We start from the raw sequence: 26,159 nt of genomic DNA, 5'->3' as shown, positions 1-26,159 counted from the left end.
TCTATAATCAGGTTTTTGCCTTGGCCATTCCATTGAAACAGCTCTTGTCAAGGTAAGCAAAAACTTCCAATGCTAAACCCAATGGTCAGACGTAGTTTCGTGGTACTAGACTAATGCATCTGATAAAGTTGGTCTCCCTCTTCTCCTTAAAATATTTTCTTTCCCTGGTTTCTAAAACACCACATTCATGTTGTTCTCCATCAACCTCTGTGGCCATTTCTCACTCTATGGCCATTTTGCAATCTCCTTCATTCCCAATTTCCCAAACTCCTCCTCCTTTACTCCTCATTTCCCAAACTTATAAACATGTGAGGTCCTCAGGACTCTTTTCTCCTGTCTGTATTCACTCACTTGGTGATCTTTTTCAGTCTTCTAGTTTGAAAAAGCATTTATATTGAGATTCCCAAGTATTCTCCAGCTTAGTCCTCTCTCCTGACAAATATATCCAACTCTCTACTGAGTATCTCCATTCAATGCCTAACACGTGTCTCAACATTAAGATACTCCAATTCAGCTCTACTTCCCCTCATTCCCCTCAAGCCTTCTTCCTCTCCCACTCACCTTCCTTTCCCTAGTAAATGCCAAATGTACTCTTCCAACTGTCCAGGCCAAACTCTTAGGAGTCATCATTGCCTTCTCTATTTCCCTCATACCTCTATCCAATCAATCAGCAAATATCATTGGCTCTACCTTAAAACACACAAAGAAGTCAACTGATTCTCACACACAACTGATTCTGCACAGCTAACACTCTAGTCCAGTCATTATCATCATTTATATGAGTGGCAACAACCTAACACTCTGTCTCCCCTTCATAGCTGGAGTCACCTCTTAAAATGTAAGTCAGATCATGTCACACATGGGCTAGTGAATGACATGATGCTAGTGAGCCTCCAATGACTCCCATCTTAGAGAAAAAGCCCAAACCCTGACACTGACCAATATAAACTTATGATCTGGTCCCCTGCTACATACTCTGATCCACTAAGACTGGCCTTCTCAATGACCCTACAACATACCAGGAATATTCCTACTTGAGGGCCTTTGCACTTGCTGTTCTCTATGCCCAGAATGTTCTTGCCTTGCTTCCATAAACCTTCCAGACTTCACTCAAATGTTACTTTCTCAGTGAGACCTACCTAACATCGGAACCTTTGTACTTCCTAAAACCCTTCCCAGCTTCACATTTCTTTTTGCGCTTTATCACAAACATAGTATATTCCTTACTTACCTTGTTTATTATTACCCCCCTACCCTCAGCATGTAAGCCCACAAGTATAGGGATTCTTGACTTCCTTGTTCACTATTATGTCTCCAGGGAAGTACCTGAATATAAAAGGCATTCAATACTACTTAATAAATACTTCATTTTAAAAAATGAGCTTCTTTATTGTATCAAAATTCTATTCCTAAACTGAGTTTTTAAATAGCTAAATTCTCAAAGCCAAAGAATTAGGGCTTCCTTCCTAGTCAATCATTGTTAAGCACTATAATAAATCCTTGAGTAGCCCTAATACTGGTTAACTGAAGTTTTAAAAAAATGTGTTTTTGTCACTTTGACGTGTGTGAAGATCTTATAAGTTATACTTATTTCTCTTTTGTCCCAGATATGGCTTACAGAACAAAAACATAAAAAAGAAAACATAAACACAAATGCTAGATTCAGGAACTTGTTGTATCTAAGAGGGTCATCATATTAAAGACCAGGTCTTCCTATCTGCCCATATGGCACTGGAAATGTATAGAAATTTGGAATGGAAGTATATTCTATTAAGTTATTATTGGGACTTATTACTAACTGTCTATTAAGAGCTTGTTTTGCTAAGATCTTCCATTTTTATCCTTAAAATACACATTATAAATATTTTTAAAAAATTTTTTTTCCCAATGTTTATTTATTTTTGAGAGACAGAGAGAGACAGAGCATGAGCAAGGGATGGGCAGAGAGAGAGGGAGACACAGAATCCAAAGCAAGCTCCAGGCTCTGAGCCATCCGCACAGAGCCTGACACGAGGCTCAAACTCGTGAACGGTGAGATCATGACCTGAGCGGAAGTTAGACACTTAACCGACTGAGCCACCCAGGTGCCCCACATTATAAACATTTTTAATAGAGCAGTATAGTTAGCAGTTCTTTTTTTTTTAATGTTTATTTATTTTTGAGAGAGAAAGCACAAGCCGGGGGGGGGAGGGGAGGGTGCAGAGGGTCCAAGTTGGGCTCTGAGTTGATAGCAGTGAGCCCGATGTAGGGCTCGAACTCAGGAACTGTGAGATCATGACCTGAGCTGGTCAGATGCTCAACTGACTGAGCCACCCAGGCCTCCCATAGTTGGCAGTTCTAACTATTCAAATGTTGATCATAATATCCACAAGAACTATCAATGGAAGAAATCAGGGGATTATTGGGTTTTTTATCTGTTATAGGAGATACCTTTAAAACAATATTTTCTATTTCAAGTGAATAAAAAGCTGTTTTAAAGTACTTTGAGCATCTCCTAATAGCAAAATGTTAATACAATCTTTATCCTAAATGAAGTTCCTTTTTACCCCTTCAACAGTACAGCAAACAGTGTAGTCCAAACGTGTATAGCACAGTGATGACAGCTAAAGAGCATAAAAGTCAATCGCCAGTACCTACCACTTATTGCATCCAGAAGTATTTGAAAGGAATATAAATAGAATAACTCAACCATATCCAAATGTCTCAATCAGTTATTACTAAAATGATAAGTTTTCACAAATTTACAATACTGCTTTACTTACAAGACATGAAAATCATACAGTGTAACTATCATAAAAAATTTAATTCTTAGGATTAGACAAACTGGACACTCCAAGATGAAGGTTTTTTAAAAGACAGAAACTATATTTTTTGAATGCGTGGTACTGAAATTAAAATGTATTCTAGCAGACAGATTTTTCTTAGGGTTCAAAATATACAACATGGGTCAATCTCAAATGTCTGTGAGTGAAGCAGGCCAAGTGTAGGACTGTCAAAGTGGAGTGGCAGGTCCTACCAAAGAGGGTGGTTACCAGTGTTGCCAAATCTTCTCTTAGAGAATAAAACAAATCAGAAGGAAAAAAATCATATTTTCACGTAAAATTTAAATGTTGAAATCTTGCACAAAAATGTTATATAAAATTTGCATTTTGTATAATCTTAATTTTTTATGTAAAAATTTTTAATGTTTTGAAAAAGCTGATCTGTAAATGAACCCCACTTTAGACCTCAAATCTGGGAAGGAGAGACAGTGGGGACAAAATGTTGTGTCCGAACAACCACCTGGACTCAAAGTTCTACCCTTAACCTTGACATGGAGTCACTCACTAAAGATGTAACCATGGAAAGCTTACATGTGCTAAAGTCTTGTGTGGTCATTGTCATTAGTACCTCCCATATACTATGCTTGGTAGATCCAGCTCCCGTCACTCACCAATAAAATAATGTAATGAAAGTTCTTATAAAATCAACGGGTAATACTGAATATTTAAAATCATAAAACCAATACTTTGAGTTGGGAAGTTGACATGAATTAAGAATGATGCCTCAAGACACAAGAAAAATCTCAAATAAACTAACTTTAACACCTAAAGGAACTAGAAAAAGAAGAACAAACAAGACCCAAAGTTAATGGAAGGAGGGAAATAATAAAGATCATAGCAGAAATAAATAAAAACAAAGGCAAAAAAAGAAAAGATCAATGAGACTAAGAGTTAGTTCTTTGAAAAGATAAATAAAATTGATAAACCTTTAACCAGAGTCACCAAAGACAGAGAGAGAGAACTCACATAAAAAAGAAATGTAAGAGAAGTTACAGCTGACACCACAGAAATACAAAAAATTATAAAAGATTACTACATAAAAGTATACGCCAACAAATTGGACAACCTAGAAGAAATGGATACATTCCTAGAAACATACAACCTTCTGAGACTGAATCAGGAAGAAACAGAAAATGTAAACAGATGAATTACTAGTAATGAAATTGAATCAGTAATCAAGAAATTCCCAATAAATGAAAGTCCAAGACAAAATGGCTTCACAAGTGAATCCTACCAGACATTCAAACAAGGGTTAATACCTATTCTTTTAAACTATTCCAAAAAAAAAAAAAAAAAAAGAAGAAGAAGAAGAAGAGGAAGGAATGCTTCCAAACTCATTCTAAGGCCAGTAATACTCTTATAACAAAACCAAAGACACCACACGAAAGAAAATCAGGGACCAATATCTCTGATGAACAAAGATGTAAAAGTGCTCAACAACAAAATATAACCAAACCAAATTCAAAAACATTCATCAAAACCAAGTGGTATTTATTCCAGGGAGGCAAGGATGGTTCAATATATGCAAGTCAATCAGTGTGAACATTACATCAACAAAATAAAAGATAAAAATCTTACGATCATTTCAATAGATGCAGAAAAAGCATTTGACAAAATTCAACATCCACTCATGATAAAAACTCAACAGAGTGGGTACAGAACATATCCTCACATAATAAAGGCCACATATGCCAAACCCACAGCTAATAACATACTCAATGGTGAAGAGCTGAAAGCCTTTCCCCTAAGATCATGAACAAGACAAGGATATGACTCCTACCACTGTTCTTCAACATAGTACTGGAACTCCAAGTCATAGCAATCAGACAAGAAAAAAGAAATAAAAGTCATCCATATTGGTAAGGAAGAAGTAAAATTGTCACTATATGCAGATGACACAATACTAAAATCCTAAAGACTACCAAAAAACTATTAGAACCAATAAATGAATTGAGTAAAGTTTCAGGATACAAAATCAATATATGGACACCTGTTGTGTTTCTATACACTAATAATGAAATAGCTAAAAGGGAAATAAAGAAAACAACCCCATTTTCAACTGCATTAAAGAGAATATAATACCTAGGGATAAATTTACCCAAAGAAGTTAAAGACTTTTGTAGTAGTCAAAAATGACAACACACTGAAAAACTTTCCTTCTGGTTAAAATAGCCATTGTCAAATATAGTCAACAATATCTTAATAGTGTTGTATAGTGACAGATGATAGCTATACTTGTGGAGAGCAGAGCACAATGTATGGAGAAACTGAATCACCACATTGTACAGTTGGAACTACTGTAACATTGTATATCAACTATACTCAAAAATAATTATTAATAATAAAAAAGTAAAAGACCTATATTCTGAAAACTATAAGACAATGATGAAAGAAATCAAAGGTGACACAAATGGAAAGATGTACCATGCTCATAGACTAAAAGAATTAATATTGTTCAAGTGTCTATACTACCTAAAGCAATCTACAGATTCAATGCACTCCCTATCAAAGTACCAACAGTTTTTCACAGGACTAGAGCCAAAAATAAGACAAACAAAACAAACAAACAAACAAACAAACAAACAAACAAACAAACAATTTATGGAACCACAAAAGACCCCGAATAGCCAAACCAATCTTAAGAACAAAGCAGGAGTTATCATAATCCTAGATTTCAAGATTTAATACAAAAATATAGCAATCAAAACAGTATAGTACTGGCACACACACACACACACAAAAGACACATAAACCAAGGGAACAGACTTGAGAGCCCAGTAATAAATGCACACATATATGGTCAATTAATCTATGACAAAGGAGGCAAGAATACAATGGAGAAAAGACAGTCTCTTCAATAAACAGTGCTGGGAAAACTAAATGGTTGCATGCAAAAGAATAAAAATGGGCTACTTATACCATACTAAAAACAAACTCAAAATGGAATAAAGACCTAAATGTATGACTTGAAACCAGAAAACTAAAAGAAAACATAGGCAGTAATCTCTTGGGCATCAAGCTTAGCAGTATTTTTCTGGGTCTGTCTTCTCAAGCAAGAGAAACAAAAGCAAAAACAAATAATTGAGATTACATCAAACTAAAAAGCTTTTTGCAAGTGAAGAAAGCCATCAACAAGACAAAAAAGAAACTTACTGAATGGGAGAAAATGCTACAAATGCTATATCCAATAGCAAGTTAATATCCAAAATACATAAAGAACTCCTACAACTCAACACTAAAAACAGATAATCTGATCAAAAAATGAGAAGACCTGAACAGACATTTTTCCAAAGAAGACACACAAATCGCCAACAGACACATGAAAAGATGCTCAACATTACTATTAGGAAAATTCAAATCAAAACCACCATGAGACACCACCTCTTAGAATATTTAATATTAAAAAGACAAGAAATAGGGGCGCTTGGGTGGCTCAGTCAGTTGGGCATCCGACTTCGGCTCAGGTCATGATCTTGCGGTCCGTGAGTTCGAGCCCCGCGTCGGACTCTGTGCTGACAGCTCGGAGCCTGGAGCCTGTTTCAGATTCTGTGTCTCCCTCTCTCTCTGACCCTCCCCCATTCATGCTGTCTCTCCCTGTCTCAAAAATAAATAAACGTTAAAAAAAAAAAGTAAAAAGACAAGAAATAACAAGTCTTGATGAGGATGTGGAGAAAAGAGAACCCTCATGGATTACTGGTGCGAATGTAAACTGGTATAGCCAATTATGAAATAAACAGTATAGAGGTTCCTCAAAAAAAAAAAAAAAAAAAAAAAGAAGTGCCCCACTATCCAGTAATGCCACTTCTGGGTATTTACCGAAAGAAAATAAAAACACCTTATGTTTACTGCAGTGTTATTTACAACAGCCAAGATATGGAAGCAACCTAAGTATTCATCAGTAAATGTATGGATAAAGAAGATGCGGTATAGGGGTGACTGGGTGGCTCAGTTGGCTGGGCATCCAACTCCAGCTCAGGTCATGATCTCGCAGTCCATGCATTCGAGCCCCACGTGGGGCTCTGTGCTGACAGCTCGGAGTCTGGAGCCTGCTTCAGATTCTTTGTGTACCCCCCCCTCTGCCCCTCCCCCACTCGTGCCCTGTCTCTCTGTGTCTCTCAAAAGTAAATGTTAAAAAAAAATGAAAAAAAAAAAAAAGATGTGGTATAGATACACAATGGAGTATTACTCAGCCACAAAAACGAATGAAATCTTGCATTCACAACAACATGGATGGATCTAGAGGGTATTACTGGTACTATGCCAAGTGAAATAAGCCAGACAGAGACAAATAACATATGATTTCACTTATAATGTACAATATAAAAAACAAATGAACAAGTAAACAGCAAATAACAATGGCTAAAAAGAAACAGACTCATAAATACAGAGAATAAACCGGTAATTGCCAAGAGGGGAGGAGTGGGGGGAGGGACAAAATAGGTGAAGAGAATTGAGAGGTACAAACTTCCATTTACAAAATAAATAAGTCACAGGGATGAAAAGTACAGCATAGAGCGTACAATCAATAATATTGTAACACATTTATGGTGCCCAATATTCATAATAACTAAAACTAAGTTAATATTACACATCCACTATACTCCAATTAAAAATGAAATTTTTGGGGCGCCTGGGTGGCGCAGTCGGTTAAGCGTCCGACTTCAGCCAGGTCACGATCTCGCGGTCCGTGAGTTCGAGCCCCGCGTCGGCTCTGGGCTGATGGCTCGGAGCCTGGAGCCTGTTTCCGATTCTGTGTCTCCCTCTCTCTCTGCCCCTCCCCCGTTCATGCTCTGTCTCTCTCTGTCCCAAAAAAATAAAATAAAAAACGTTGAAAAAAAAAAAAATTAAAAAAAAAAAAAATGAAATTTTTTTTTCAAAAAAAGAAGATTCCTTTCATCATTTGTCCTCTGCTTTTTAACCAAAAAAAAAGAAAACAGCATTCTGCAATCATTACTCACTCACTGTGGGTAATGAGGGCAATCATTCTCAAGGGCACTTGTCTTAGTTACAGGCCATGGTTATGCATCCTGTGGACAGTCTGCCTTGGGAAGGTATACATATTTACCTAAAATGTTGAGTACTAAAAGGTAACAAGATAATAGTCTACTGTTCAATTCACACCTGATGTGAACTACATAGACTGATGACTATGCAACTATGTAGAGGTTGAGAAAGTAATGTTTTTGTTATTTTCCATGTTGCTATAACAACAACAACAAAAAGGCTTATTCACTTCACTTCAACTAACATCCAGTGTTTACAAGTCTAGGTAATAGATCTATTTATCTTTGCAAAGATCTTAACCTATACCATGATTAAAATGAGATTTATTTGGATAAATATGGTTAATACATCTGAGGAGATTTATGCTCTTGCCAACATGTGAATTCTCTGCTGTTTATTCTTTTTACTGCTTTGGAGCAATGTCAATGAACCATTTGGAAGAAATCGATGTCATAAGACTAATTAGGCAAAAATTACCGATTACTCTTAGAAATAAACTGGAGGCTGAGGAGACTTCTGTCTTCAAGTTTGTTTTCCACACATTCGGTTTTATACAATCGTCTCCTGTTTGTCTAAAGGACTTTCTAAACAGACCTAATGGGATCCTCCTTGCAGTCTTAGCAGCATGGACAAGAAATACAATTTTCTACATTTGAAATTCTGGGCAAACTTGAAAGGTACAAGTAAAATCACTGATTAGCCACTTTTCCTTGTGTTCCCTAAGTGTCTCCAGCAAATTTTGCTGTCTGGGATGTTTTCTTCATACACAGCTTGTTGGTGGTACCTAAGTTACCATCGTGAGGCAGTTGGGCTTCCTGTCAGGGATTAGGCTCCTTAGGTTGTCAGGCTCCTTCAGTATGGGGGCTAAATTACCAAAAGCAGCTAAAATTTGGTTTAGACTAGGGCCAACTTGTATCTAGGTGATCATCATAAATCTAACATATGTCCAATAAACCCATATGGCCCAATAAATCCAGTGACTGAATGCCACGGGGTACTATCACGGAGCTCTTTTAAGGAATTCACAGGCAATATACCCTAAAGTATTCCACTGTCTATTGCTCAGTAGAATCTAACAAGGCTGCCTGTATGTTCAAGGTTAACACAAGAGAAATTCAACAGGAGCTAGTCACCAATATTTTTCCCTATTTTAAAAGAAAAAATATTTAGTTGGGTGAGCTTAACAGAAAAGCAGCAGGCAAATCTTGGAGTTCATAAAAAACTTAGGTCTGTGGTGCTATCAAGCGGATAGGCCTCCAGTCAGACAGCTTTTTGAAAGGCATTACTATCATATAAGCCTGAACTACAGGGTTGGAGGCTGTGTGTGTGTGTGTTTTCTTGTAACTTCAAGCAATTTTTTTTGTTTTTCTGAGAGTTTTGAATTCACTCATCAATTTATATTTACGAGTTAGAGTTACATTTTGTCAAATGGAATAACTGCTCCACAAGAGGTGCAGGATAGAAATCCAGGAGGTACTGCTCTTGTCATAGACCATGTAAAAGGCACCTTTGGGAGTACAACTGTAGTGTATCGAAGGCTGTGGAGCTGTGCAGTGTGAAGGCCCTGAGAGAATGTCTACGATGTCCACTATCACTGCCTCCTCCTAACACAACCACCATCACCAACACCCAGTGTTGTTTACGTAGCTCTATTATATGCACTTTAGTTATATTATTCAGTTAATTTTCAGCAACCTATGAGAGCATCAGTAGTATTCTCACTTTAAATATAAGGAAGCTAAGCGTCAGAGTTGTAACCTGCCCCAGGTTATAAAAGCAGGGGCTCCAGGATCAAAATCCAAGTTTGGCTAACTCCAAAGCCCATTCCTGTTACCATCACACCACACCTAAAGACAGGCCCACTAATACCTTTCCTTAGACTTTTAAAAAGTAGAGGTTTGATTTAGATATGATAAAATGTATAGATGTTAAGTAAAGCATTTGAAGACTTTTGACCATCTGTATAACTATGAAACTGAAACCAAAACCTAAAAGGAAATTTTCATATGAAATATATTTCTATTACACCTCAAATTCCCTTGTGCTTTTTTTCCTTGAAGCAACCACTTTTGGATTTCTATCACCTAGTATACTTTATATAAATGGAATGATTCAGAAAATAGTCTTTTGTGTCTGGCTGTATTCACTCAACGTAATGTTTTTAGATTTGTTTGTTTTGAAAGGTATACGGAAGAATTTATTTAGCTTTGTGAGGATTTACTTTCACAATGGTATAAACCCTTGGCATAGAAGACCTTCTTAAAACTTCATAAACTGATTTAATTAGTTAAATATCTAGGCTGATATTACGAAGCTGTCAGACATTGTTAGAAAAAGTTAATGGTGGCCAGGATTTGTAAACATAACCATATAATGGTAAAATAAACCAAAGGACAAGACTTTTTAATACCCCTCAAAACATAATAAAGTACAATTTTTCATCAAACATTTATTCCCAGGCTATATCCATGTGGATCTATGAATTTATTTTCCATTTTACACTTTCTGACATTTTCTCTGAATATAGATTACAAATAGTCTTTTGCATTCTCTCCCCAGTCTCAACATCCCAAGTCACCTGCCTTACCTTGTTATACAGTTATCTTTTAGAGAAGATACACTTACATAGCATGTTATACTTGAAAGTGAAAAAATCTTAGAGGATTAAAAAGAAGTAATACAATAATTCTTTCACTGATCTTAATATAACTTCCAAAAGAACATTTCCCTACAACAGCAATTCTGCCTAATAAAATTCTTTCCAAGTCTAAACACACTGAAAACAAGTGAAATTATGAAAAACTTATGATAGGTTACCAGATATTGTGTGCTTTTAACCATTCAACACTGGCAATACTTGATAAACAATTAGGTAAGCTTCTTGAAGAAGCAAACCTAGACACATAAATTAGATGATACTGGTATCCATCTAAATTTTCTTTCATTTTTTTACAGACCATTTTATTAAATAAAGTTGTTGAAGGTACACTTTATTTTTTGTCACTTTAGAGGACCTTTACTGTAAAGACAATTCTTTTATCTGATAACAACAGCAGCAGCCAAATTGCTAGTGATTATTCCAGACCTCCCTGTAGGATACATTCAGTTTCTTCTCGAGACGCAAGTTTCCACCTGAGTTTCTGAGGCAATGTTTTTATAAATCCCGCAGTGTCTTATGAACCCTGCTACATCAACAAGTCTGGTAATTTACTCCTTTAGAACGTGAAATTGCAGAAGAGAGAGATGTATTCCTGCTGATCTCAAAGCTTCTGATATATTGGATTTAGGATTGTCTCTTCCACCAGACAACACTACCTTTAGCTTTATGGGGAGTCTCAAAATCAGTTAAGTTCTCTAAACTTCCGTCTTCTTTTCTAAAGTTGATTTTTACAATTCTAGATACCTTGCATTTCCATAGAAATTTTGAAACCAGCTTGTCAATTCCTTATTTAAAAACCAGGTGGAATTTTTATTGGGATTGCTTTGAATCTATGGATGAATTTGGAAAGAATGACTATCTTAACATTATTGAGACTTGCAATCCATGAACATGCATATTTCTCCACCTACTTAGGTTTTCTTTTATTTCTCTCAGCAACACTGTTACCTTCAGAGGACAGGTCTTGCACATCATGTCTTAGAACCATTCCATAGCACCTGAGAATAACTACAGTTTTTACTACTTTTCCAATTTTTGTTTTCTACTTCTTTTATTTGCTTTATTGTACTGGTTAGGAATTCCAGTAAAATACTGAATAGAAGTAATGACAGTGGATCTCCCCATTGCCTGTTCTCAATGTTAGAAAGAAAGTGTCCATTGTTTCACCACTTAGCATGACTTTAACTATAGGTTTTTGGGAGATGACTTTTAACAAATTGAGGTATTTCCCAGATATCTGGTATTGCAAGGATTTTTATCATGAATGGAAGTTGAAATGAGCACATATCTAGATTGATCATATGGTTTTTCTCATTTATTTTGGTAATACAGTAAATAACATTGGTTGATATTTTTAACACATTTGTTGAGATATTTGAACATGATTTGTTCATGTACCATAAAATTCACCCTTTAAGTAAGTGTTCAATTTAGTACTTTTAGTATATCTGCAAAGTTGTGCAGCTCCAATTCCAGAACACTTTAATCGCTTCAAAAAGAAAAAAACAAAACAAAAAACCAAAAAACCCTCTACCCATCAGCACTCTCACACTCTCCTCCCCGACCAGAAACCACTAATCTACAATCTGTCACATTCTGTTTATCCATTCATCAGTTGGTGGATATTTGTTTCCACTTTGGAGCTATCATGAATAATGCTGCTATAAACATTTGTGCACAAGTTTTTGTGTGGTCATCATTTCAAGTCTCATGGGTATATACCTAGGAGTGGAACTGCTGGTTTATTAGATAACTCTAGGTTTAATTTTTTTTTCTTTATTGCTTCTATAAGCAGAAGACACTGAATTTTGTATCTTTATTTTCTACTTGTTCTTCCTAAATTCATAATTCTGAGAATTTAATAGTTTATCTCCTTGGATTTTCTAGGTCTACATCATATCGCAAAGATATGGGTGCTTTCTTGTCTGTTCCTTTCTTTTCAGAAATTATACGTCGTTTTGATTCCACGTTCATTATATTGGTTTAAATATTCAGAAGAGTTTCAAATAGTAGTAGCAGTACTCTGATAGGTTTAATTTTTTTAAGGAAGTGGCCAACTGTTTTTCAAAGTGGCTATATACCATGTTCCATTCCCACCAGCAATATATGAAGGCTACATATATTCCTAACACCTGCTGTTGTTCATTTTTTTTATTATACCCATCTTGGTGGATGTGAAGTGATATCTAATTGTAGTTTTGATTTGCATTGCCCTAAAGACTACTGATGCTGAGCATTTTTCATGTACTAATTGGCTATTTATATACCTTTGCAGAAATGTCTAGGGGCACCTGGGTGGCTTAGTCAGTTAAGCATCCGACTCTTGATTTCGGCTCAGGTCACGATCTCACAGTTTTGTGAGTTCGAGTCCCACATCAGGCTCTGCACTGACCACACAGAGCCTGCTGGGATTCTCTCTCTCTCTCTCTCTCGCTCTCTCTTTCTGACCCTCGCCCCACCACACTGTCTCAAAATAAAAAAAGAAATGTCTATTTAAATCCTTTGCCCATTTTTGTCTTTTTATTGTTGAATTTAAAGAGTTCCTCATATATTTTGAATACAAATCCCTTGCCAAATACATTTATTTCTCTATTCTGTGGGTTGTCTTTTTACTTTCTTGATGGTGTCCTTTGAAGCACAAAAGTTATTAATTTTGATGACATCCTATTTATCTATTTTTTTTTCTTTTGTAACTTGTGCTTTTGGAGTCACAGTGGAAAAAAAATTGCTTAATCCAAAGTCATGAAGATTTACTCCCGATTTCTTCAAAAAAATGTATAGATTCAGCTCTTACATTTTGGTCTCTGATCTATTCTGAATTAATTTTTATATATAGTGTGTAGTAAGTTTTCAACTTCGTTCTTTTGTATATAGATATATACAAATGTTTTGGGATCAACTATCGACATTGTGTTATTTTTTAAATGTTTATTTTGCATGTGTGCGTGCGCGTGCACACACACACACACACACACACACACACACACACACACACACACGTGGGGGAGGGGCAGAGAGAGAGGAGAGAGAAAATCCCAAGCAGGCTCTGTGCTGTCAGCACAGAGCCCATCACAGGGCTGATCCCGCGAACCATGAGATCATGACCTGAGTTGAAACCAAGAGTCAGATACTTAACTGACTGAGCCACCCAGGCACCCCAGCATTGATTGGTTCTTAAATGTTAATTCTATTCTACACTCTTGGAAAAAAGAATTTACTTGGTGTGTATTTATGGTATATATGTGTGTGCGTGTGTAATATTTTTAGAGTTTTAATCCTAAATTAATAATTAACTAATTAAGAATTCTTACACCTATGTTTATGAGGGATATTGGTCTGTAGTTTCCTTTGCTTGTAAAATATTTGCCAAATTTTGACATGGAGATTACTCTCACATCATAAAATGGGTTGGAAAGCATTCCCCCTGCCTTGTTTTTCCAAAGATTTTGTGAAAGACTGTATTATTTCTTTATTTTTTTAAGTTAATTTATTTTGAGAGGGAGAGAGACAGAGACAGAGAGAGAGAGACAGTACACATGAGTGGGGGGAGGAGCAGAGAGAGGAAGGGAAAGAGAGAGTGAATCCCAAGCAGGCTCCACACCAGCAGCATGTAGTCCGATGTGGGGCTTGAACTTATAAACCAATCCCCGAGATCATGACCTGAGCCAAAACCAAGAGTTAGATGCTTAACCAACTGAGCCACCCAGGTGCCCCTATTTCTTCTTGCCTCTTTGGGCATGAAGTTTTCCTTGTGAGAAGATTTTGATGATAAATTCAATTTCTTAAATATGTATATGCTTTTTTCCAATTTTCTGTGTTAGATTTCCTAATTTGGGTTTTTATTTCAAGGAATTTATGAATTTCATCTAAGTTACTGAATGTATTGTAATAAAGTTACTCATTGTATCACCTTATTATCCATTTAATGTCTGTAGGATCCATGATTCTGCATTGATATTCCCTCTTTAACCTTGATATTGGTAATTTGTTCTATTCTCTCTTTCCTGACCATTTTTTCTAAGGCTACATCAATTTTATTAACTTTTTTTCAAAGAACCAATTTCTGGCTTTGTTGATTTTTCTCTATTTTTTTTATTTTCTACATCACTGTTTTTACTTTTTAATCTTGATTATTTTGTATTTACTTTCCTTAAATCTTCTTAAGATGGAAATTTTACTCATTTATTTAAATTTTCTGCTATAAGCATTTAAGGACACACTTTTTCTTTTAGTGTTCTCATTGCATACTATAAATTCTGAGACATTTCCATTATCATTCTATTTGAAGTAATTTCCAATTTCTTTTGGTGAGTATTCCTTGTAAACTTGAAAAGAATAGCTTATTGAGTGTGGAATCTATAAATATTGCTTAAGTCAAGCTGGATCATAGTGCTGTTCATGTTTTTATTCTACTTATTACTGAGAGAGGAATGTTAAAATTTCCAACTACACTGTAGATTTGTTGATTTCTTCTCTATAGTTCTCTCAATTTTTACTTCCTTTACTCGGTACATACATCCTTAGAATTTTTATGTCTTCTTTTAATGAATTGGCCATTTTATCAATATGAAATATGCTGCCTCACCTTAGAATGTTTCCTATGCCTGACATTAATATAACCATACCAACTTTCTTATGCTTAGTGTTTGCAGATACATTTTTTTCTACAATCTCACTACTAATTTTGTCTGAGTCTTTATACTACTAATTTTGTCTATTTCTTATAAACACCATATGGTTGGGTCTTCTGAAATTTTTTCAATCTGAAAATCTGTGCCTTTTAAATTGAATGTTTAGTTTATTCACATTTAATGTAATTATTGTTATAATTGAACTAAAGTCTTATAGCATTTGTTTTATGTTATATGTTTTTCTGTTCCTCTTTTCCTACCAACCTTTTGGTTAATATTTTGTAGTATACTTTCTTATATGTCTTGCATTGATTTTTTTAACAACTTTTTTGTTATGTTTAAATTTGTTGCTCTAGAAATTAAATAAGCACACTTACCTCAAACTACATTCAAATACTAACATAAGAACTTCACAGCTATATTAGTCCAAACGCACACATTTTAGGCCACTTGTGATAGTTCCATAGGTCAGACACTCGTTTCAGTTTCTTAGATTCATTTTCTTGTTTGTGTTTAACTTTGGACAGTTTCTACTGAATGGTTCTCAAGTTCACTCATCATATTTTCCACCCCAATTTCCTGTTAAGCCCATCGAATAAGTACTTTATTTCTGATGTTGTATTTTTCCATTATACCATTTCCATTTTGTTATTTCTTTTTGTAGTTATCATAATTATTTTATTATCCTTCTCTGCTAATTCCAACATCCAGGTCATCTATGGATAAGTTTCCATTAATTTTTTTCTGTTTCTTCAGAGGACTCAATTTTAATTGTGTGATAGACACTGCATGTAAAATAATAGTAAATTATATTTAACATGGATATTATTTATCCTAAGAAAATGGCACACCCTCTTCCTACAGGTTAGGAGTGTGAATCAGTCTAATCTCTAGTGAACTGGTTCTGGGCTTTGTGGTAGGTTTAGATTCAATTCACTCTTGGCTAATATTCTGAGGTCTGGATCAGGGATCTCCCTTAAGCAAAGTCTGGGATCTGAGCCCTGATTAGACTCTGAAGACTTCTCTATGTCTTATAATCCAGCTGCCAGTATTCTAATCATGGGCTATTTCTCTTTGCTTATAGCCTAACCACCAGATTTCTGGTATGCTTAGGTGATCTCTTTACTCTTGATAATCTCCCCCGGGTTTCCATGCCATAGCATATTTCTTCACCCTGCTCCCCAGGCACTAGCATTCATTAGTACACTGCTTTGCCCTTGATGAAGGTCCTGTACACCTTGCAGAAATAAGGGAGGTTTCTTCTCATTTCTTTTGCTTTATCCCAGCCTTCTCTTACAATTGCCTTGCACTTGATAAAGGGCCACTATACCTCAGGGAGATGTCTCTCAGCTCTCTTGCTCTATCTCCAGTCTTTCTTTGGCCACTGCCATGTACTTGGTGCAAATCCTACACACCTTGATGAATCACTCAGTTCTTTACCATGCTCCAAGCCTTTGGTGTGTTCACTTGGTGAAGGCTTCATAGGGAAGAACTGGTGGTGGGTGTGAGACTCACCCTGTGACTGGGGCTTCTTAGGATTTTAAGCTGTCACACATGTGGCCATAAATAGTTCATTAAAAGTTGGGCTGGTTTCTCTTTATATTTTTCTATGTCAGTTTTACTCTTCTTCCTGATGTTCTGCCAGAAATAAACCAGTCAAGAGTTTTTATTCTCTCCTAAAAAAGGTTTGTCTCTTTCTGGGACTTAGTTCATTCAGGTTTTTCTAGCATATTCAGCTTTTTGGATGGTTTTTTAAATTTATGATTTTATAGTTTATCCAGCTCATTCTCATTGTTGGGAGTAGGAGCAACAGTCTCTTGTGACTTTCTTCATGCTAACTGGGAGTAGAAATTTCTTTCTCGATTCCTTTGATAACTCCTTCTTGTCTACCTCACATTTTGTATTTGTCTTCCTCCTAGACTTTATTTGAGAGGTACATTAAGCCTAACAAAAAACTCTCAGAAATCCCATATGTTCTATTCCTTTTATATAGATGTTTATTTTTTTTTTTTAAGCCTCAGAAACTATCTTCAAAAAAGACAAAACATGGTAAATACAACATTCGGATTGCAAAAATTCTACTGAGAATCATATCTGCTTATGTAATCTGGAATGCAGAATTTAGAATTTTGCATATTGGAGGCAAGTGTCTAGGGGTACTAATACATGCAAATATCTAGGGGGTCATAATATATGCAAATATCTATAATATATACAATATATCTATGATATAGATATATAGACAGATATAGATATAGATATAGATATAGATATAGATACAGATATAGATACATCAAGGAGTTAATAGGGTCCAGTCATCTGTATTCAGAGACAGATTTTGTTTCTTTGTTGTTATCATACCTTCTCCCAGAAAGGACTTAGGCATAATAAGGTACTCTTATTCTCATTTTACAGATGAGGCTCCTGAGATCCCAAGAAGCAGAGTGATCACACCAAGTGTAGAGAGTGGAGGGAAAACCCAGGCTCCAGCTTCCTGGCACTGCATCATTCCATTACGTATTCATTTCAAACCTAATCAAATGTGCCATAATAGCCAAGAGTGATAATACATTTTAAATTGTCTATGCAAAAATAATATCAAAATTACAGAACAGTTCGAGGAACATCCATACATCCTTTACCCAGATTCACCTATTGATAACATTTTGCTCCATTACTTTGTAATTTGCTCTCCAACTATCCATCCATCCACATATTTTTTCTGAACCATCAAGAAGATAGTATATATATTATGGCCCTTTATCCCTAGATACTTTAGTCTGTATTTGCTAAGAGTGAGAATATTTCTTTACGTACCACAGTACAGTTGTAACAAATTTAACAACGATATAATTTTTTCTATTTATATTCCAATTTTGTAAATTGACCTAGTAACACATTTATAGCATTTCCCCCTTCCCATATAGGATCCAGTCTAGGATCAAGTATTACATTTAGTTGTCAAGACTCTACTATTGTTTAATCTGGAGCATTTCCCTCAGCTTTTGTCTTTTATGACACTGACATTTTTGAAGAATATAGTCCTTTTTTTCTCTTTTCATAGAATGTTCCTCATTTTAGATTTGTCTGATGTTTCCTTGTGCTTAGATTCAGGTTATGCACTTCCAGATGGAATACTATAAAAATGATGTTGTGCCTTTCTCAGGTTATCACATCCAGAGCCACATGATGTCCATCTGCCCCTCACTAGTCACATTAATTTTGATCACAAGGTCAAGTTGTTGCCTGGTTTCCCCATTTATATTTATTTTTCTCTGCAACTAATAAGAATTCTGTGGGGAGACACGTTAAGATCATAAAACAGCCTGCTCTTCCTCAAGAATGAATTTTTTTATAACAGTATTTTCACTATTGTTATAAAAAGTGACCTCTACATAGTAAAAGAAACCTAGGTTTCACTTATTACACTGGAATAAGTTCCATGCAGTCTTAACATCTGTTTTTATTACAGTAGTCCATGCACACAGGGTGTTTATTAAAAACTATTCATTAGGCACTATCTGGGTAGGATATAGGCAATCTGATTTTTAAATCCAACTGGTATCAATGCCCTAGTTTTGGTTTAATAAAAAAATCTCTTTAATTTATGTTACCAGGCTTAGAAATTATACAATTGAAAGAATGTTCTATAAAAAAGAGAAGAAAACAAAGAAATTTGTAAAAGAAACTACTTCTTCTATTTAATTCAAATCATATATGGATTTTGGTTACAATATTATCCAGTCTTTTTAAAGCAGTATGATTTTGAGGTGAACTTTAATTCAAGGACTTAACTTGGATTGAACATAGCTAGCTTAAATAAAATGTTTGAATAGCCAGGTGGTTTAGTTTCTGAGGTTGGTAACAATAAGTCCAAATTGGAAAAAAAAAAAAAAAAAAAGAACTTTTTAGAAATAGTTTTTAAATTTAAAAATGTGTGTGTTTTTTGTTGTTTGGTTTTTGAGTTTTGTTTTGGTTTAATTTTTAAAGATGCCTTCTTTCTTATTTTGCTACCATGGACCTCAACATTATGTAAGAGCATGTTTTACAAACCAGTCATCATACTGAATGGGTATACCATTAATTCAGCATTTTTTTCATTGAAGTCAGGAAAACAGAGGGGTACGCCAAAGGCTTACTTACTCTCTTAAAAGGAATACAAACTTTGCTATTGCCCCTTTCTCTTTTGAGCCCAGGTTTTCATTTCTAACATTGTCTTACTTGCAATACAATAAAATTCCAGCCTTTATGACAGAAGAGATGGTTTTTTGATCAATAGAATTCAACAGCCAAAGCATTAGTGTTTTGGGTGGGTTTTTTTTTTTTTTTTTTTCTTTCTGGAAAGCATTTGTAGCCACAGGCTCAAAGGAGGAAGAAAGGGAGAGGGATTAACTCTCTGCAAGGAAGGTCAAAGACATAATTTACAAGTGAGGCAAGAGGAGCAGCTGTATCTGTTGGCCCAATCAAGACTACCAGCTGGAGAATTTACCAGCAATATGAAAACCACATCGACCAGATGTCAAGCAATGCAACTAGAGGCCAAACATCTTTGGGCTCAATGCAGGACTCTCCACTCTCTTTACTACCCATATTTCATGTTAAATAGTAAGGTGCCTTCCAGAGGCCACCAGCAGGGATAACTGGAACATTTCCACACAAGGGACTTAAATAACATGATGGTACCCCCACCACACTGGCTTAAATACTGAAGTCCACCTCCTACTTGTTCTTTTATTAAAAAGCAATTTTAGCTCGGAGTCAATATGCATGGGTAAGAGAAACTTAAATGGCTGTAAGCCATTTTTATGGCTTATCAGGCTTATTTATATTTGGAAATTATTTTGCCATTGGGAAGAAAAGAGTGTTCTGAAAATACTTATTTGAATAACCATTTTTCCACTCATTCTTTAAACCCATGATGTTCAATACAGTAGCTATTTTGCCACATGTGGCTATCTAAATTAAAAGTAAGTCATTTAGAGGCACCCGGGTAGCTCTGTCAGTTAAGCATCCGACTTCAACTCAGGTCATGATCTCACGGCTCATTGGTTTGAGCCCTACATTGGGCTTTGCGCTGACAGCATGGAGCCTGCTTTGGATTCTGTGTCTCCCTCTCTCTCTGCCCCTCCCCTGTTTGTGCACATGCGCTCGCTCTCTCTCTCTCTCTCTCTCTCTCTCTCAAAAATAAATAAACATTAAAAAAAACCCTAAGTAATTTAAATTAAACTAATTTAAAATTCTGTTCCTCAGGTATACTAGCCATATTTCAGGTGCTCAATAGCCACGTGACTAGTGACTATCACACTGGATAACAAAATATAAATATAAATAATTTCACTCATCACAGAAAATTCTATTAGGCAATGTTGCTCGAAACTCAAAAATCACCTTTAAAGTGAGCAATTATAATTCTTCTCCGTATATACTATGAAACAAAGCAATCTCTGTGCATTCTCTTATGAAATAAGCCTACTAATACAATGTGTGAAAACTGTATTAGTTGAGGGTAAGACAAAGGGGAGGAGAACTCAGCAATACCATTACAAATATAAGTCAATCTTTGTCTGATGAAATGTTCTTGTATGCTGTACTCACAGAAGCCCTGTGATGCTCCTGGCTTGCTGAATAATATAGAGGCCAGTCTGGATGGGTTAGCAATAAGCAATAAACTGACATGTACCCTTAATTTGCTGCATGCATCTTTGATTTGTTAATGATTCAATATTTATCAGACAGTTTGTATCAGAAGTTTCCTTACTTATATTTCCCAATGTGCAAAATAAATTATGTCCTTTAAAAAAGAGGTGGCCCAACTTTACAGCTTTGCAATTGAGGCACTTTAATGCCAAGTAAACATCATATGCCACAGCTGTTTCTAAAACTTTTATGAACAAGAAGAACATGAGGCCAGTATAAAATAAAACCCACAAATTATATTTCTTACTCCCAGACTCACCCACCGTGGGTGCAGTGAAACCAAGCAACTCACGAGGTGCTGTGTATGTCTGTGTGATTGTTGTGACTCACCGAGGGATGCATGCCACAGGCACGTGTCGCCCAGAGCACAGACCTTTGACTCTTCCCACAAGGGCATCATGCCAGGGAATGCCATAACACACCAGAGCACTGGACAAGTTGCATGTGCAAGCACATCGGCTGCCTCTGCCCTTGAACATGTAGGGTGGTATACAAGCACTGTTTTTCCCTCTGTTTCCTTGATCTATTCCAACACTCCCGGCAAAATCACCCAGCCCGGTCAGCCCATCAGTTCTACTCCCACTTTCTCTTCTCAATCCCCAGTTTCTTCTTTTCCAATTATTCACAATAGATGAGGAAGAACAAGATGAAAATAAAAGGAAGGTGGTGTTTCCTAATCTCCCCTGCTTTGTCATTAAAAGCTAAAAAGATCTGCTGTTTTTCTTTGGCATCGTTAACTGTGCTTAATCAGATTCCCATAAAGATCACAGAGTTACTGCCCAACAGAAGCTGAAAAATTTCATTTGTATCAACTTAGCCAGTTAGAGGTTCATGCAACAGCTGCAAGGTTTTCAGGTTATGCCCCAGTGTTCCCGCTTACCTTGGCTTTCCCATCCTGGGCTGACATGTATCCAACACACATGCTCTCTGTCGTGTGGCTCCACAGAAATTCCACTGCCGTGGAAGAGAACACAAGTAGGCACATTCAGATCACAGATGGAAAATAAATCTTTGCTTTTTAATACAACAGTTAAAGATAGCTTTATATTTAACACAGTTCCCTACTTTCCATTTGGTCCTTCATAAATGTCAAGATGATTTAGAACTCAAAACTGTGTAATGCCATTTACTGTGAAATGAAAAATGTATTTCTTTCTTGTCAAAACTTATGATTATTACATGTAAAATAAGTGCTCTTCTGTTTGAAACTTGTAAACTTAAACACACACATGCACCATACATTCATACATACAGTACACAATGATTTAGCACATGTAATATTCCATAACGTAGTTTCCTTTAACACACACACACACACACACACACACACACACACACACACACAGAGTCTTGGTTTCTAAATACCATTCTCCATGAAAAGGAACCAGGATTCCTTGGAGAATGTTCGTTCTGGGGCTGGGGCAGAGAAAATATAAAATGAATCTGGAACATCTTTTTGCATGTCAGAAAGTAAGGCAGCTCAAGGAATGATGACAACTTATCAAAATGACCCCGAGGTCAGACTGAGGAGCTTCCACTGGCCAAAGTATCAAAATAAATCATGATAGTAAGGAATTATCACTACTGAATAAAATAAGAACCAATGAACCTATACTAATGCAAGTAAATAAATGAATAAATAAAAGAGAAAGGAAAGAAAGCTCTTCCTTGCAGCAGAATGCCAACTAGTAAATATAGAAGAAATAACAGACTTAGAAAATCATCACGGTTGCTAAAACAAGTGGGTGAAAATTTGAAGATGAGCAAGCTGTTTACATAGTCTCAACATATCTCTCCATAATGTTCTTACAAAATAGAAACGGGGGAAGTGTAGGTTCACTGTGGAGAAACCAATGGGCCCCCCCCTTAATCAAATGATCGAAACTCACATCACCAATTAAGAAAAAATCAATACCACGTGCCCCCTGATAAGACACCGTCAGACGTACACCACCACTCCTGTGGTACTTCTGCCAAAATTGCAGAGCCCAGACTGCGTGAGGAAATACCACACAAACTCGATTACAGGAATACTACTAAAGGACCGATTTGAACTCTTCACAAATGTCAAAGTCAAAACATACACAAAAACCATTCCCATGTAAAGGAGATATGACAACTAAATGCAATGTGTTATCCTGAATAGGTCTGGGGAGGGTGGGGAACATCATAGGCACGATACTGAGACAACTGATGAAATTTAAAAGGGACTATGGCTTAGATAATAATCCCATATCAATATTAAATTTTATGATTTTGATAACTATACTGTGATTATTTAGAAGAATGGCCTGTCTTTAAGAAATATACACTGAACTATTAGGAGTAAAGATAGCTGACATCCACCTTGCCTTCAAATAGTTCATTAAAAAAAAGCACATGTTTAAATGTGTATGATGTGTGTGCGTGTGTGTGTGTGTGTGTGTGTGTCTAGAGGGAAGAGAGGGGAAGGAAGGAGTGAGGATGGAAAGACAAACAGGGTAAAATAAAAACAGTGGGTAAATCTGGGTAAAGGAATAATGGGTGTCTCTTGTATTATTCTTGCAACTTTCCTGTAAGTTTGAACTTCTATTTAAATAAAAAGTGACAAAAGAAAAACCCACAAATATACAGATACACACAGCTCTGTCGCCTTCAAGTATGTACTTTCAAAATTCTAAGGTTTTTTTTTAAGTTTTGATGATGTACTTCTCCAACAAAAATTTCAAAGTCCCTGATAATAAAACTGCATTGCTCAACACTAAACCCTCTGGGTCCCAGACCATCCATCTGTTTATATCTCTGAGCTAATTAAGCCTGAAGACAAGTGTTGGAGTTGAGACACAACTGTGGGATCAGTGATCCTAGACTCTGAAGGCTTTGCCAGACATGTGGGGAAGAAAGAAGCAGTAAGGGGCAAAACTGAATCCTCAGATACGTGGCTCATTCCCTCATCATTAATTAATTATCAAACCTGCCAACCTGCTCAACAGACGCTTTGCTGAAGAGTGCAGGAAAACAGCATCACGCGACGAAGCAAGTTCTCTTCACCAGATGTTTTTTCTTCCTCACACATCTGCTTTGAACTACAAAAAATCTTGAAGTCCAGAGCAAGGTCTGGGATATTCTAAATTGCCTAATAGAGCAAAGGCATTCAAGTCTTACTGAATTTCCTTAGAGTAGTGACAAAGCAATTGTATTTAAATACAAAGTTAAGGCATTTCTAAAATTGCGACTTCTCCTTATGCTCCACATGTTAAGGTGGCTCATGAATTAGCCATGGAAAGAAAAATACATGGAAATATAGTTGATCTAGTCATGAAACTAAAGGATAAACACATTATGCTTTATTTTTTACGACACGATTTTGATGATTTTAGAATGCATTATTCTCTCTAAAAATGTAGCCTGCTTTAAGAAAATATAATATGTAAAAAATTTAGAATTACGAAACAGGATAAATTGGGTACACTGACTGATTTCATTAACTAATTGCTTTTTTAATTAAAGGGCTTCCAATGAAGTTTCTAGACATAGTCTAGGAGTTCTTAAAGAAAATAATGCAGTGTCTAAAAATTCAGTCTTCATTTACTTTTTTCACATTTATTACCAAAAAATTACCATATATTACCAAATTACCAAAAACCATTTATTACCAAAAAAATGTATTTTTGCAATGTGCATTGTACTGACACACAATTTTTAGTACCTTCAACTCAAATATGTATGTATGTATGTATGTATGTATGAGTTACTAGTTCAGGCTGGCTTGAGAAACTCAACAGAAATTTTTTTATAATTTAAATTATAGAATGCTTTTGTAAAGAAATCCTATTTATTTAAGTATATGTCTTACATTAATTTATCAAAATATTTCTTGGTCAAGGGCTTCAGGAAAGCAGGAGAGAGAGCAACTAACATTGAGAATCTATCACGTGCCAGGCACTGTCTTTTGTAATAGAACTCACTAATGCCCGGATGGGGAACCTGAGGCTAAGAGCAAGTAAGTAACATGGCTTAGGTCACTTTAGTAAGTGCATAAACTACAATTCAAACTGGACTTTTGGATTCCAAAACCTGGTGAACTTCCATCGTTCTATTGCTTTGAAATTTACCCAGCATGGAAAGAAAGATTTGTAATTAATGTTATATACTGAAAAGATTAAATTCCTTAACAACACCAAAGGATCACAAAACTTCAAACACAAACACAACTCTTATACATCTCTTAAGAAAAGCTTTTAAAACTGTAACAAACCCAAGAGGCCACAAAAGCCATGATCAATACATTTGACTACATTAAAAATGTTTATAAGGGTGCCTGGGGTGGCTCAGTTGGTTGAGCGTCCAAGTCTTGATTTTGGCTCAGGTCTTGATCCCAGGGTTGTTGGATCGAGTCCCACATCGGGCTTCATGCTCAGCGTGTACCCTGCTTAAAATTCTCTCTCTCTCTCTCTCTCTCTCTCTCTCTCTCTCTCTCTCCCCCCCCCCACCCCCATCCCTCTCCCCTGCTCACACTCTTTCTCTCTTTCTCTATCAAAAAAAAAAAAAAATGTGTATTTTTTTTTGCCATATGGGGAAAAAAGTATAGAGACAAATGACACACTAGTGAAAATATCTGCAATTTGTAGCATAGAAAAAGAGCTAATTTTCTTCATACATAAAGATGTGCCACAAATCAATGAGAAAAAGACAAAAGGAAAAAGAGAAAACAAGGGGAATATAAGTGGCTCCAAAACATGAAAAGATGATCTACATTTTTCATACTAAATGTAATGCAAATTAAAACTGCAAACTACCATTATTCAACTATCAGATATCAAAGTTTGAAACATTATGTTAGCTGGGGTAGAGAAAAGAGCACTCTCACAAATGATGGAAGCATAGCCATTTGAAAATACATCCCTGCACTTTGTGGTAGTTATATTCTACAGTGTTGCCATGAACATTGAATTAGCAAATACTGAGCTATTGCTCCTAAGGAAAATACTGGGTTCGATTCCCACAAGCCTCTGGTCACAACATTTTCAATCAGTAAGTAACCTTAAGTGTTTCTGTATAAGACATCTTATATTTCTTTATAATGAAACACAAGCAAAGAAGAGTTAACCATTTTCCTGACCCTAGATGACCTGCTCATGAATTAATTTGGTTTTCAGCCTCAAAACAATGCTGTCCCCTATGCTCTGTTTATTGGTCATTATCTTATGAATGCACAAGTTTAGCTAATTGTCCAGTTTTTCCATGGCTTCATCATGCACCACAGACATTATTTTAGGAATTTTTGGAGCAGCCCTACATACAGATCAATGAATTTCCTCTTCCTTTTTCTGGATGTACGATACTGTTATTCATGAACTCTGAGTT

The 26,159-nt window shown here is 35.9% G+C and overlaps 1 protein-coding gene across 8 annotated transcripts in view; it reads right to left on the bottom strand.

The window, feature by feature from the left end:
- The window catches only part of TASP1 (taspase 1), a 310,143-nt gene that overhangs the window by 52,565 nt on the left and 231,419 nt on the right, over window positions 1-26,159 (bottom strand). For all 8 annotated transcript variants that reach the window (XR_009603954.3, XR_009603956.3, XM_060611829.3 and 5 more), the window contains one exon: window positions 21,694-21,767. Coding sequence is in view for 6 of the 8 variants with exons in the window: in XM_060611829.3 (XP_060467812.3) it covers window positions 21,694-21,767 (74 nt within the window). In the remaining 2 variants the exon portion in view is untranslated. The remainder of the gene's footprint in view (window positions 1-21,693; window positions 21,768-26,159) is intronic.

Source organism: Panthera onca, chromosome A3 (genome assembly GCF_046562875.1).
Source record: "Panthera onca isolate mPanOnc1 chromosome A3, mPanOnc1 haplotype 2, whole genome shotgun sequence".
Taxonomy (NCBI): domain Eukaryota; kingdom Metazoa; phylum Chordata; class Mammalia; order Carnivora; family Felidae; genus Panthera; species Panthera onca.
Note: the sequence above shows the minus strand (reverse complement) of the source record. Positions and strands in the feature narration are given on the sequence as shown.